At 35.4% G+C, this 16,322-nt stretch overlaps 1 protein-coding gene across 1 annotated transcript; it reads right to left on the bottom strand.

Moving 5' to 3' along the window:
• Nucleotides 1–2,607: 2,607 nt before the first annotated feature.
• Nucleotides 2,608–13,798, bottom strand: slc2a15a (solute carrier family 2 member 15a). The gene is made up of 12 exons (XM_046876067.1): nt 13,754–13,798; nt 12,725–12,823; nt 10,391–10,551; nt 9,498–9,622; nt 9,273–9,418; nt 8,972–9,104; nt 8,557–8,744; nt 6,685–6,795; nt 5,586–5,687; nt 5,347–5,422; nt 3,846–3,973; nt 2,608–3,121 (listed from the first exon to the last, which is right to left on the bottom strand). Exons 1-12 carry the CDS (start codon nt 13,796–13,798, stop codon nt 2,867–2,869), a joined length of 1,569 nt encoding a protein of 522 aa, XP_046732023.1. The 3' UTR covers nt 2,608–2,866.
• Nucleotides 13,799–16,322: the final 2,524 nt, after the last annotated feature.

Below are 16,322 nucleotides of genomic sequence, written 5' to 3'. Positions count from 1 at the left end.
GACAGCTGCCTCCATCCAGGGAGTGCCAGCGACACAGCACATCCGTCAACATAATATTTCCACGGCCAAGGGGACTGCTACAGCAATAAGCCACATTAAAGCACTTATGAGAAGAAAATCTGTTGTCATTAATTAAAATGTTAGAGGGAGCAGCGGGTTTTCTTTGTGAGGGTACTGCGTCTGTTTGTGTTCTTTAGGAGGTCGGAGGGAGGGTGGCAACTTTCTTGCACTTATTTTAATCATGCTGTCATCATGCTAAGTGTCTTTTTGAAACTCCTATTGAATATATAACAGTATATAATATACAAAGTCATTTGCACATGTGAACAGATACATATACATAAATACATATACATACACATATACATGTACATTTTGAAGGTTAAAACACTTAGGAAGCACTGACATTCCTACACACTCCAGTAATGCATTGTACAGCTCTATTACCTTATGTTAATTTCTTTCTCTAGCCACAAGGGGGCAGACCTGAGACCACAATGACAGGTGGTAAAGAGACGGTAGATTCCTCTGCTGCTAATTAGACCTACATCTTTTCCTCTTGCTGACCTACAGGACGACAGTCCTTCCATCAGGGGAAGTAATTCAGAGTGAAATATTAGCCTCTGTATTTAGTGTTGTGCAAAGCACCCAGGATGAAGTACATTTAAGACTACTGAATTTGACATTATCATCTAGCAGTGGTGGACTTAGACAACTCATTTCCTGCCACATTACCTGCCAGATATGTTCCAATAAATTAGGTTGTTTAGCTGATTTCTGGCTGCTTGTGTTTTCTTAATCCTTCAGTCACACCAACTGGCAAAGTGTAGAATAGTATTCTCTTCAGAAAATGAACTTGAGTGTGCGGCTGTATGTATGGAGGCATGTGGGATCACATTTAACCAGTGACCTTGAGCCCAGTGGACAACAGTTGGGAGACGGAAAGCCAGACATGATTTAGCTCACCATTTCTCTTCCCACACAGGGAGATGCAAGCATTTCATATCATTTGTCTATGCAGGCATCTTCTGAGGGAGTTGCAGAGGCCCACACAGATGGAGCACCATGCCTAGGGGCTAACAGAGTTAGCACCTTACCTCACAATACGCATAGCTCTCTGTGCCTGATAGACCTAAGACGTCACATACCCACATGCTGTTTTAGTTCTGAGCTGCCATACTTTTGGTTTATGGTAGGTTTACAATATTGTGTTTCTTGCAGTAGTGTCATATTTTGCATCATAAAGACTATTCTAGAAGGTTCTATAATATATAATATTATATATATATACACACACACACATAGATAGTCTTTGAACTGAAGCAACAAACCAGAACAAGCAAGAGTAAAATATGTCTGGTTTCTAAAGGCATTTTTGGGCAAACAAAATCATTCTATATTAAAATATTAGATTTTTTTTATTAGCCCATCTAGAAAAATCATGCAACAGAGCTTAGTCAAAGAGAAGCACAGTACCCATAGAAGAAGGTGAGAAAGATAGCCCTTTTCTTTAATTAAGCATTAAATCCGCCTCCTCTGCGAGTTAATGAAGCTGCTCTGGGTTTGGCACTCAAGCTGCCTGGCGAAAACCACCAAATCTCTGCTCAAATCCTGCTTAGGAAGCGTTTATTGGCCTGCCCCCCTGATGTTTCCAATAAACACACTACTACAGACTCTTTAAAAACACTTTTATTTGTGGGATTTAAAAATGTAATATTCTAAAAAGCACTCATATTAAACATCAGGTCAAATACACTTACGTTATAAATGACAAAAACAAATATTTAATTTTTTGTATTAGTTTTAACAAAACATTTGCCATTTTAATACATTCATATATCTATATTCATCACACAGATATCTGGCTTCTTGCAACTGGAAGTAAAAAAGAGATTAAAAATGTGAATATTATAGTATGTATTATATACATTATTTGATACAGTACAGCTTTATAATATATTCTGAATATATTTGGACACAAGTTTGTGGACACCTGACAATAATATTTGTTTATTTGTGCTGTTTGAACTTCCAGTTTGTCCTCATTTGCTGTCATAATAAGCTTTACTCTTCTGGGATGACATTATGCTACTCTAGATTCTAAATGTGGTGATGGAGATTTGTGCTCATCCAATCACAATAACATTAGTAAAGCCAGGTACTGATGCAGGGTGAGGAGGCCTGGGGTGCAGTCTGCATTCCCAAGCTGTTCAGTAAGGTTGAGGTCAGAGCTCTATAGCAAACTACTCAAGATTTTTTGTACTCTATCATATATAAACTGTATATTCATGGAGCTCACTTTGTGCACACGGGCATTGTGATGCCTCAAACTTTGTGGGAACAGTTTGGGGAAGGGTCACTTTTGTCTATAAAATGCGAGTTTGAGTGTGTGCTTGTTTGTCCGTGTATCTGTGTGTGTGTGTGTGTGTGTGTGTGTGTGTGTGTGTGTGTGTGTGTGTGTGTGTGTGTAATACATATACAATTAAAATATGGCAACTTACAATACACTGCTTTGGCAAAAGAAGTAAAAACAAAAACTTTAGATAAAGTTACAAAATATTACAATATACATTTGGTATCTATGATACATTAAGGAAACTAATAAAGCACAACTAAGATTTTACATTTTGACAGATATTGACTTTTAATACTGAATATTGTATGACAACTTCTAGATAATATATGCATGTAAATCATTCTGTTTAAACTACTGTAATGCATTGTGAAAAATCCACTGTATTACTGTTTTTACACAAATTATGGACTAAACCCATCTCAAAATGTTAATACATAATAACTACAGATTTACAAGTGAGAGACCATGGTGAATACCGGGTTGGTAACGTTTTCTCTCTACTCTCTACTTTCAGGGACCAGAGGAGGAGCTGTCGAACTCAAGTGAGCCATTTTCTAATGCTCCATATCCATTCATCTTCTTCAGTTTAAGGTGATCTGGCTGACTGAGGGCCTGGCTCTCCACCACTCCCTCTTTAGTGGCAAACATCTGACTGATCTCCATAAACGTCTTATTCTTCGTCTCGGGAATGACAAAGAACACATAGACAGCTACTATCAAGCAAACACTGCTGAACACCAGGTAGCAGTAGGACCCTGCCAACATCTGTGACACAAGGACAAAAAGGTTATTTTAGACTACAGAAAAAAGCTGAAGTTTCTGGAAAAATATGTGGAGTCCAATATTAACTCCTGTATCATAAATAAAAAAGATTCATAAGCAATGTTCCTAATACATTGGTTTTAATGATAACACATTACTATATGACTTCTTAATTAATACTAAGTACTTACTAAGTATCTGTTAATATATTGTTAATAAAATGTCACTGGAAGTGATATTCTTAACGATACATGAGTGACACCCATTATTATTTGCACCCCATAAGTGAAGGGTTATAAAAATCAAAACTCTTACTCTTACTACTGCATCACTAGTAACTACAAATAAACTATATAACAAGTAAATATATTTTTGTCAGTACAGTGGCCTAGTAGCTAAATTATGTCAAATGTTAATACAAGTAGTTCTAGTTTGCCTCTATAGGGACAATTTAATTATGCAGTGGTTTAAAACATGTCATTATAGTTTTGTTATCATAGCAAATCATTACTAGTCAACATAAAAGTTTATTATAGTGATTAGTAATTAATGAAAATCTACTATGGTAATACCCAGTTACTGAAACAGTGCATTACTGGAAGGTATTATAACATGTTACTAGTTTAATGAATATTAGTTAGATTTCCCAAACTGTTTTCATTTTAAATAACCACATATAATGTAACAGTAATGTAGTGGAATGCTTTTTTGAATGTAGTATTAGCACCTGTAAGAAAGGGAAGATGAAACCAATAGTGAAATTAGACACCCAGTTTAGAGAACCTCCTACAGTATATGCAGCAGGACGGTGGGACTGTTTAAACAGTTCTGCTGTGATCAGGAATGGAACCCCAGCTTGAAAAACAAAACAAAAACAACAACAAAAAAAATCAAATGCAAAACACCATTCTGTACCCTATTATTATTGTAATTCAATTGTCTGGAGTGTTTTTTACAGGGAAGGCTCAATTTACTTATGGTGAGAGGTGACTTATAAACTGCAGATGCTTTTGAAAAGCGCATATAGTATTACGTATATATATATATATATATATATATATATATATATATATATATATATATATATATATATATATATATATATGCAGATATATGCATATATTGCATCCATTAAAGCACAAGTCCAGTGCTTTTCCATAATGCAACAGTTCATGAAGGGAAGAAGACAATAAAATAGCTTTACGAGGTGCTCATTATTGTTCCAGTGCTTAACTTCTAATCCCTTTTGGTTACCAGTGAAAAATAAACAGGCGCAAGGTGTTATTTCAAGTCTAATGAATTCAGGAACAAGCCAAGCTGCGACTTCATTATTTGTGCATGATAATTGCAGCAGAAAGCGTGCTGCAGTTAAATTGATATGGAACTCTGCTTGTAATTCATTGTTCATGCAGGATTTTGGCTTAAAAAGCCATATTCATCATTGTTTATGAACAATGAGCCATAAAAAATCCTAATTAAAGACGTAATTACAGCGATTGAGGCTGCGGCCTGAGAATGAATTATAGATTTTGGAGTGGGGTTGAATCATACATCAACGGAGTAAAGCACTTGCAGTCTCATTCATCATTTCAGCCATGCTCCTCTGCTCTACTCTACTCTTGTAGCATGCATAAACTCCACACATAATACTAATACACCACTGAATAAGCAATGCATGCACTTAATAACAAAATGTACTCCTCTTTTTTTGAATTCAGATTACTGGCTAATAGCTTGCAGTGCCGTTATGAAATGTTGCAGTAAAATAATATATAATAGTAATGTAATATATTACTATGTAATACGTATATGCTTTGTGTTCACAGTGTATATGTTATTATGTTATTACTTGTGATTATTGATGATAAAAGAAACATTTATATCAGTCTCTCAAAGACCCTTGAACCCAAAGCTTATTATACAAAAAATATACAAGCAAATAGATACCTTTCTATTTTTCTATACATTGACTCGCTTTAAATGACGCAATGAGAATATTTTTTAAGTAATTTATCTATTCTGCCTCCAGGTGTCGCTATTTCCCTATTTCCAGATGTCACAGAAACAAAGGGTCAAAGAACGACCATCTGTTGATTCAGTGTAAACCACACTCTAGAGATCATATCTCTTCATATGTAGTAAAGCAACATTATTTCACATGATAAAGGTATGGCCTTTACATTTAGCTATTGAAAACAATTTAAAAACATAAAGGTAAGAGAACCCACCTGGTCCTATACAGAACCCAGCAATGATGCCAACCACACAGCCTACACTCACATACTTCATGAAATGCATATATGTCTAAGAGAGGAAGAAAGAAATAACACAAAGTGCATGATACAAATGCATTATGAATACTCTCATGCATGCATCATATAAACTCTGTTTCATTTTGTTACAAAATAAATCCAATATGAACAATGAATATAGTTTTAATTGTAGTATAGGTCCTATTAATGCTCACCTGTAGTGCAAGGGAAAACGTTATCCCAGCACAACAGAGGCCCATTACCCCAAACCCTCCAATTATCAGTGGCCTTCTTCCAAGCCGCTCGATTGTAAAACACTAGGAAAACAGAAATAAATGATAGTCATTAATTTTTAATTAATATAAAAAAACCCAGATGCTATGACCGGACATATGTTTACTGTCACCTGTGTTAGTAAACTCAAAGCTGAGATGCCATTTGGAAATTGGTGTTTTAAACATGTAATTCAAAAAGCCTGAAAGCGCAAGACAATAAGGAAAAGATGAGAGCCAAAACAGTGCGCTGACTTAAAGGAGGGTGCGGAAAGCGTCTGACAGCAGAATGAATAGTTGTAATTTTATAACCAATCTCTGGCCTTCCTCCTGTGTGCCATTGGCCTCCCAAGTGAGGGCCAATTGACACTGACAGCAATGAGTTCTCCTGACTAACAGCGCGCCTCGCCTCCTCCAGTCGCTGATGGTGCATCACTAAATCCTAGCTAAGCGATACGCCTGGGAGACGGAGACTGCGTCTAGCCTCCATTACAGCTCTGAGATGTGACCCAGAGAAGGAGCCAGTGGGAACAAGACTCATCCATCTCTCTAATGTTTTCCTTTCATCTCATACAGTGTTTTCTATGAGGGTAAAAGCAGGAGAGAAAAAAATGAGGAAAAGTGAGCGGCGGAAGATGGACAGAAAAGCAAAGCGAAGCAGAAAGAAAAGACAGAGAGGCAGAGAGTCTCCAGAGGGAGAGCTCACATCTTCAGGCTTGATTTCTTTACAGCTGAAGCATAGGTTCTACTGCATAGGCTTGAACCGATTGATGATGCTATTGAGAAACTCTAATATATTTTCTTTACCAGAGATGGAATCGAGGTGTTGGCGACAGGATGATCTGTTATGACTTGCACAAAAAACTTTCTTGTTATAATTGGTTTGTCATATTTTAAAACAAAAATCACAGCAATATTTTTTCCTTTTAAATGCCACCCTTTACACCCTAACACTTTGTCAGTAGATAAGGACTAAAGTTATATATAACCTTAGCAAACACTTTAGTCATGTTTTGTATTAGAATAAAAATAATATCCTCACCCCTAGAAGACCTGCAATGATCTCGATGGCTCCCGTTCCTACAGTGGTGTATGGGATCTCAGGGGCCGGTATCCCAGCATTCTCGAAAATGTCATTGGTGTAGAACCAGATCTATGGTGGGAGTGAAAATCAAGAGCAGTGGGTGAAATATAGTGAGAGAGGACAAGAACGAGAGAGATACTGATTTTTGCTTGAACAGGTGGTGTATCATAGCTGCACAGTTATGGTGTACAACACTTCAGATTCAATTTTGGCGCTGGAGGGGTGTATGCGACTTTAGACAGGGGGGTAATCAGAGGAAACACAGACGGTTTTAGAGCTACTGGGAGTGCAGAGGACACACACGGTCAGCCTCTCTCCTGCTGCTCTGGCTCAACTCAGCCAAGACACACCACCTGTCAACCCCATTTACCCTGCACACACACACACACACACACACACACACACACACACACACACACACACACACACACACACACACACACACACACACACACACACACACACTGGAATACTATAATACACTGTAATTTCTAAATCCCATTACTTTCTTTCTATTGTCTTTTTAGCCTCTTCTTTTCAACAACAAAGACAAAACCATACCTGGAATTTTAAAAGCAAACGTTAAAAAAAGAACTCATGTGAATAAGCAATACAAACTTATCCACATTCTAGCCAGAGTACATAAATGCTGATGTTTTTATGGTCAGGTTTCATAGCTGAACTTTCTAGAATCTGATCTCAGAGATCAGTTTTACATTCTTGCTTTAAGTGATTAAGGAGGATTATTGTTTTGAACTCTATTGATATCAAACCTCCCTGTTTTGAGTATTGAAGAACAAAACAGACTGTTAAGAAAAGTGGTTTAAAGCATTAAATATAAAAATGCATTCGATTGTAACAAGTATAAATACTTGCACGCTGTGTTACAGGCTCAACACACTTTTATAAGCAACATTTATTTTCTTTCTTTCAGGAAACGAATATACTTGGTTTCCATGGCAGCTGTTATAAATGGCAGGGGAGATGAATGTAATGCGGTGAATCTGTCCCAAATTTTCAGTTAAATTATTAACACACATTTACTGCCTGGCTTGCAAGATTATTCACCCAAATGTCAGCATTGTCTTATAGCTGGTGATACTTTAAATCTTATTCTGTTGTCAAAAAAAAGCATGTTTATTTCTCATCCTAACTTCTAGCACGTTTATGGCATTGTAATAAAGATGCAGTATGGATGACTACTGCAAAATGTGAAATCCTGCATTGCTTTAATCCTCTCAAATATAAATGTCTTATAGTCCATTGATGTCTAATTTGAATGTGTGAGTGCTTTCTGGGTAACACAGATGTTTTTATTCTATTGTCGAATAAGTTCACCATGGGCATCATTCAGCAACTTCAATTCACCATTGTAGTGTAAGAATTATGATTTTGAAATCTCACCCACTTTATCTTTAACTAAACTATGCCTCAGATTCAGATTTGGTTCTATGTAATTTGCTTTAATAATAGCCTATGTTTATTGCCTTGGCAGGGCAGAACAAATTAGATGCTATAAACAGACTCTTGAAATAAGGATTGCAATTTGTTCAGCTCTGTTGGGTAAAGTATGAGCTTTCTGCCAACTCTGTCCACTTAATCATCTGAATAATTAATTTGCAGCTAAACCAAATAATTCACAAAGGTAATGCTCCTGAATTTATTTGTTGTATCAATAAAAACTGAGGGAGCTCTTTTGCGAGCTGAGAAAAGTCACAAAGTTCTCAAAATCAAACCCTTTTAAAAACCTGGTGGCAGCTTTATACATATTGTATATCATGTGCAACTATAGAAAATGTCACTCATATGTTAAAGTAAACCCAGTCTTACAGCATCTATTCCAGACAGCTGCATCCCGATGTTAATGACGACCACAGAAAGGACCTGCCAGCGGACTGTAGGGTCCAGTAGCAGCTGCCAAACAGACACAGTCTCAACGGTGAACAGGGAGCGCTGTTCCTCCTGCATTTCCTCAATCTCAGCCTGAATGTTACATCTGGCCCTGTACCACTTCAGTGCTACAAAACATGAAAGATGATGAAAAAGTTTATATGTGACAGTCTATAGTACTATTGAAAACAGATCACACGTTCTTTTTTCTTAAATGACAGATTGTTACAAAACATGGAATAATCATGAAGGAGAGGTATTAAATGATAAATGAAATTTAAAACCATATATTACAAATCAAGCATAAGCGCTAAACACCAGTCTGAAACACTACTACTAAGGCCAGTTCTCTTACCGTTGATAGTGGCATGGACATTGTGCTTTTCAATTAACAAATAACGAGGACTTTCTGGAAACCACGGCAACAGCATCAGCTGGATAAATGTTGGGATGACCACCAGGGAGAGAATTAGGGGCCAGTGTTCCTCCTGTCAATCAAAGCAATGGCCGAGAAGCAATCGTTTACAATCCTCAACCTAGACACAAGGCATTACAATAATGAAGAGCTCTGTTTATGTGTGTAAATTTTAAGGGTACAAGTACAAAACAATGCTGTTCTGTAAGGTTGAAATCATGCCATTCTGTCATACCCCTACCTTTCCTAAGAGTTCATGCAGGCCCAGTAGCTGAGCAGAGAAGACTCCAATGCAGATGAATATGCTGGGCATGAGGCCTAGAAAGCCTCTCATGTTTTTGGGAGCTATTTCTCCAAGGTACATGGGCACCACACTTAAAGAGATTCCTGAGACACAGAAAAAGACACATTACAAAACTAGTTGAATACAGTAAACAAAATTAGTTAAGCATTTACATCATGTTACCTGAATGTATTCCTGTGATAAAGCGACCAACAATAACCATTTCAGGTGAGTGACAGATCCTGCTGAAGCCCATTAGGCTGCCTGCTATGAAGACCAGCACAGTAGAGTTGACCACAGTCCCTTTCCTGCAAGGACAGACAGACACAAGTCCTGTTCTTAACACCGCTCATTAACCAGAGCTGTAATGCTCAACAGCCGCCACCAGGGAGTTTAACTATCAAAACCAGGTTATTGATGTTCCCCGACTGCAGTGCTGAATAAAATAGCTGGCCTCCTTGATTAGTTCTATCAGGTGGCAAACTTTTCGCTCTGATTTACACTTGGCTGTGCCATGCTTGGCGTTATGATGGCCTTAGTCCTATAAAACACTTTGCTGGGCCACAATTGATTAGAGCATTAAATGAAGTTGTGAATCATCACCTTTCATTTGCATTTAAATGTCTGCAGTCTAATCTCATGGCTCCCGTGAGATGCTTGGAGCAGACGAGACAAGCAGAGGAGTTTGCGAGTGCCTCTGTGGGCATGCTGAAGAATTCTGATTATGTCTCATTCTCACATTAAAGCATAGCTGAATATGCATTCCATTATAAAAACATATTACTATTAATATAAACTCTTGGGTCAACATAATGACCTGGCTTATTTTATTGTCACAACAGCAATCTGAGAAGTTAGTGAGAGAAAGTTTTTTTGCCTACAGACCACAAAACAACACTTCAAAGTGTGACCAAGGTCATGTACAGAGGTAAACAAATAAAAAAGAAAAGGTCATGTGAGGTGACAGATGAGGTAGTGTGTACCTTGGTGAGCGTCACACTCTGGGGAGTAGCAGGTGCACATATGGCAGAGTGACCAGACAGCACCAGATGTTGTGAGGTCTCCTATTGACTTACCTTCCAAATCTGGTGACGAGCATTCCGACCATTAAGGAGCCGATCAGGCCTCCAATGGCGAAGACAGACACAGTGAGTGAGTACATGATCGTCAGCTGCTCTCCATTCATCCCAGTCCCATTTCGACTCACAACAGTACGATTGTAAAAGTTCTTAATGTACTGAATGTGTGTAAAGAAAGGAAAGAAAAAGAGGAAAAAATATGCACCTAGTGATTAACAAATAAATTAACTCTCGGAAACAAGGGTTAACCATTTAATATGAAAATATATCAAAGAATCTCCTGGGTTTTTTTTTGCACAAAGATGACAACAATGTGTTTTCTCCTGTGTCACACACATCCTCACTATGTGTATTGGATTCAGATGTCTAATTGAATCAATCTCTATGCAGTTATCTTTTGCCTCATCAGTTTTTACCCTAATTATTTTAAGCACAGTTTTAAAACTGCAATGTTCAGTTACCCTTTAATATACTCACCAGTACAACTGTGTGATAGTCATTTTTTAATTTTCATGAATAGCCAAAAAGCAGCCATTAGATTTCAAGTCTTGATAATTACTTGAAATCCAATCTCAAGTTTTCTATTCTGTGCAAATCAAACCATTTATGTAATTTCAGATTCAGTAGTTAAAAACTATTTTACACACTTTGTTACAAACCTTTTCTATTCTGTGGATACTTCAGACTCATAAAACAAAACCACTTTCTTGGGGAATGTAACAGGCAACAATAAAAAATAAAAAAAGAAGAAAAGAACAGGAAAATTTGAATCTTTTCATCATTAACAGACTAATGGTGCAAGGCAAATAGATCCCCACTTACTGTACATGAAGACCTGCTAGAGGCAACCAGCTCAAAATGGCAAAGAAACTCAGATGCCTAATGTTATACATCACAATTATACAGGCTGCTTTATAAACATCTTTTTTTAATCAACTTTATCAGAAAATCAGTGCAGTTATATGGTTGGCAAAATAAATATGCTACAGACATTGTGATACTTTAAGATGTCTAGTGGCATCAATAAGACGAATGATAAGATGCCATTCCCCAATACAGTAATAACTGATATGAGTATGGATTACAGAATTTAATACCGAATCACAGGCCATATTGTCAGAGTTTCAGTAAGGGCTAGTTTCAGACACATGGTCCATTCCATCCACATTCCTCACACAGTGACAAATCTCCCACTCACAGGAGAGCTTCAGAGGAGCTAGTGTTCATGTGACCACTAGGGCAACAATTTTCCATTACACTGCAGATCTGTGAATATACTACTCAACAACTATTATATTTAAACATTATTGATATGTGGATGTTATGTATTTTATTTAGTAAATACAAAAAGTGTAAAATCTTACAATTTAGGAAATAACGCCTTAAGTATAGTGTATGTTTCAAGTTAGAGGAAATTGACATGCAAAATCCAAGATAACTTGACAGTGTATGACCATAAATTAAGATGTCTTGCTCAATCATAACACAGCATATAGATTCTCTCTTATAAAAGAGAATAAATATGTTGTAGTATATAAACTTATATATATATATATATTTAATTATATTAATTTAAGATATTATTTAATCATTATCATTATCATCATCATCATCATATTCTTCTTCTTCTTCTTCTTCTTCTTCTTCTTCTTCTTATTATTATTATTATTATTATTATTATTATTATTTATAAGAGAAAATAGAAATGCTTAGTATTATTTTGTGAATGAGTAGGACATACTAATATAACATAGGATTTCCTAACCATTAGTTTGTAAAACCCTAGAGGTTTATAGTGCGATTGGAGATGAATAAGAAAAAATAGAATGATCAGTGTTTCATTATATTAATGAAAAAAAATGTACACTATATATTAAGTTGAAATGTAAATAAAAAAAAATTGCAAAATAATTTTTCACAAACTAAAAGGTTAAATGCTTTATATAACATGTTTTGACTACAAACATTTACTTTAATTTCAACCTACTAAAAAGTGGGGTAAAAAAAAAGGGGTAAAAATGTTTTAGGTTTTTTTAGTTATAGTTTTTATAGTAGTATAGTTAATAGTCTGCAATTCTATTTTGTGGCAAAACTTCCCAAAACAGGTGGCAACCAGTATATTTTGTAGACCATTGTTTACAGAGTGACTCTGAAATTATCCCTTAGAATAATGGTTCTCTGCAATCCAGTGCAACCCATGTGTATAGTTATGTGACCCATCTTAATTTTTTTATGTTCCCTCAAATGTTAGGTGTTGCAAATATATACAGAGCATACAGTGCTTTATGTACAGTACTGTACAGTAGATGGACACATTTAGTGAGCTCTTACCCCTGCAGGAGAGTTCACCACAGCTAGATTATAGCCATATAGCATTGAGCTACCAAATGAAGTGAGGAAGGCCACAGCCAGCAGGGATAATGTGAGGTGCTGTAGGCATTGAGAGAAAAGACAAAACAAATTCTTAATCCAAATAAATCATAAAACAATAAAATATTTAATATAACTATTAAGCAAATGTAAGATTAATAAAAAAGCTATAGTACAATATAGTTTAATACCAATGAATAAATGAAAATATAGCTACATAAATACATTCTATGATATTAATTTTATATTTGAGTTTGTATCTATTACTCATAACTGAAGGTAATAGTAATCTTATGACCTTGAAATGCACTGATTTAATTTTGAGTGAAAGGATCACATAATAAATTACATTTCCATATTTCAGGTACAATGTAAGGAAAAAAAAAAAAACGCTTGTTTGTAAGGGTTTGTAAGGGTCATTGTGAATTTTGCTAAAGTAAGAATAGGTTGAAGTTAAAAAGAAAAAAGAAGAAGAAATCATTGTATGCTTAATGCCCATTTTCTTTAGGCTAACAGTGTGTAAAATGTAAAAAAGTTAACTGGTGTCAGAGGAGAGGATGTCGTTAGTTTTACTTTACAAGTGAGCAAATCAGTGATAATGTACAATTATGTAGTTTGGTGTTTATGGCTTCTGGTATAGGTTTTATTGCAAGAACATTACTAAACTGTCTGCTCAATATAGCAATCAAACTCATCACTTAAACATTTTACTCCAAAGGCAAGTAGTTGACTTCACGTGGTAAGTCTGGTCTATATGCTAGAATTAATAGAATATAAAATAAAATAGTAATAATTATAAAAACAAACAAACACATACAAAACATTCATTCATATGCCAATTAAAAGTAAACTGATTTTGAGTTTCAACTACAAAGTTTAAATAACCTAGTTTATTAGTGAAATGTAAAGAAAATATCTTAAATACAAGATGTTATTTTACATATAACAACTTATTGGATTTAAAATATAACACAAATATGAAAAACTTACCGATGTAATTTTGCCTACTGAGGTAATCAACAGTTGTTCAGCCATTTATGTTTCTCAAAGTTTTGATTGCAAGTATACGAGTAAAAGTTTCTTTCAGCTTGGTTTGTAGTGGACTGGTTGCAGGATCACAGACTTCATCTTGTGAAGAAGGACAGGCGTGACCAGACTGTAAAGGTTGAGCATTCCATTTATTCCCTTAGATCGTGTACAGTCATGAAGATAGCCAGGACGTTTAGGACACTCAGAGGAGCTGGGCAGTTTACTCACATGACAGACAGCAACGTGACACTGCTGAAATCAATTAGCTAAGTGAATTTGTAAAGGCTGCAGCCTGTGGTCTGAATCATGGAATCTTTGTGCTGGTGAGTGAGTAGCCTGCTCCAGATCATTTGCTGGTGAACATGAAACTGAATTCATGAGTTTTGCCATTTGATGTGTCTAAAAATACTAGGCATTTCTTTAGACCAGGCAGGAAACCAGATTATCCAGAGGAGGCCCCCAATGCACAGAGAGAGCATGCTAACTCAGAATACACTGAGCAAAGGCAAGATTTGAACCCCCAATATAAAGCAAACATGCTAACCACTAATCGAGAGACTAAGTAATAAAAATATGTTTCGATTTAACATACATTAAAGCAAGTACACAGTTCGAAATAAAGTACAGATGTATTCTTTTTTTTTTATATGACATTTTAAATGAAATAATTTATGGATGTTAAATGTTGTGGATCTTAATAAAAAACAGAATCGTATTGTTTAAATCATTATTTAGATTTGATCAGTGTAAAGGTTAATAAATGTAAAGTGCAGATATAGTAAAATTTGTGAAAGATATATTTATCACCATGTTCTCTTGTAAAAGAAATATCTGCCATATGAAATGGGCTTAGGGCCTTAGTTACTCATTACCAGCATCATTACCAACTGTAGAGGTGCATTTGATGTCGATTTCACATGATTCTTCTTAGGCCTCAGAAATGCTCAGAACACTAAAGGCTTGTTGTCTTCTACAAATTCATAGCCAGAGCACTGTTACAATTTGTTTCAAATATCATTATTTACCTTGTGACAAAATGTCACATGTGGTATAATGTGGCATGTCTTTTTTTATTGAAACTTTCATATGAAATATTTTTATAGTAATAATAATAATATTTTTATACTGTTTGTACTTACAAAGAGAGACATCCAGCAACATCGATGTGCCTCAACTCAATCATTATAACAAAATTCTATACATCTCATCTAGTTTAATATGATTCCCCAAAGTTATCTATAGCTATAATATCTATAGATATGTAGCCGTAGTTAGTGTGATCTTACTGTAACAATGAGCCAGTTGTAGCTACAGATTTAAAAGTTTGGACAGCCCATACGGTAGGATCCTTATTCTTATGCACATTTCAGTTAACATTAATTTCCTGGCAACAGTATCATGTGGAGTAACACAGCTGCAAATATAGAATTATTTCTTAAATTTAACTTTTTTCTTTTACTATCACCTACATGTATGAATATGCCTGTTTCAAACTGTATGTAACTATTGAACTATGCTACACTATATTATATCTCTCTGTCTTGAAATTCTGGTAAAAATACTACACAATAGCCAGATTTTAATTTGCTCCCTTTAGTTTAGTAGTGCACACCCTACTTTTAGTTAATTTTATTTGAAATGAATTGTTGAATGTTTAGACTTATCAATGAAGTGAAGCTGATGTGTAAGTAGGAATGAAAAGTAATGCCTCCCTCATGAACAATTGATCAGAATTGATCAAAAGATCACACGTACACACTAAACTCACTGTATGATACTAGTAGTTGTTGTAGAATTGAGTTTTGGAAATAAACTTTCTTACACAAAATTAAAAAGGAAATTGTATCAACTACAGAGTGTAAAGTACCAATGTCTCTTTCACAAAATGTATATATTTTTTAAACATTTGAACATTTGCATTTTGAATGTAGAATTCTAACATCCTGTTAAAAAAGTGTCATTTCGAGCTGATTTACTTACCCACTTACCCTTTATGACCATGAATTATGAACATTTTACAACACTTTTGACATTTGGCAAGTAATTATTAACCCTATAAATATATAATAAATTATGCGTTACAGTCCAGAGATTTCTAGTATTAAATGAGGCTTTGGCATGCTTTCACATGTTTAAAAAGTTGTGATTTTTTTGTCATTGTTTTGCTAATATTGTGGTAGACTGGTTTAAAGATTTTTGCTCATTCAAAAATATGTAATTGTAACCGGTGTGGGTACATCTGCCCATTCGCCAAAAAAAAGTATTTATCAGGTTGGTATTTATTAAGATCTAAAACCTTATAACCAGTCACAAAGTTATCTTATGAGGAAAGCTGGATTCTATTGTGAAACAGTTTGGACAGATGATGGGAATGAGGGTGTGATAAGTAGCTCATCTAATTGACATATAAATTAAAGTCCTGATCAGGAAATAGTCAAATACTCTATTAGGCATCTAAGGACCTAGTCTAAAATCCTTGCACCACTGAATGAGCATAGGCAGGTTTAATTACAACATCGATGTAAAAATT

The sequence above is a fragment of the Silurus meridionalis genome, chromosome 2 (assembly GCF_014805685.1).
Source record: "Silurus meridionalis isolate SWU-2019-XX chromosome 2, ASM1480568v1, whole genome shotgun sequence".
Lineage (NCBI taxonomy): Eukaryota > Metazoa > Chordata > Actinopteri > Siluriformes > Siluridae > Silurus > Silurus meridionalis.
This window is presented reverse-complemented; position numbering and strand designations above follow the sequence as displayed.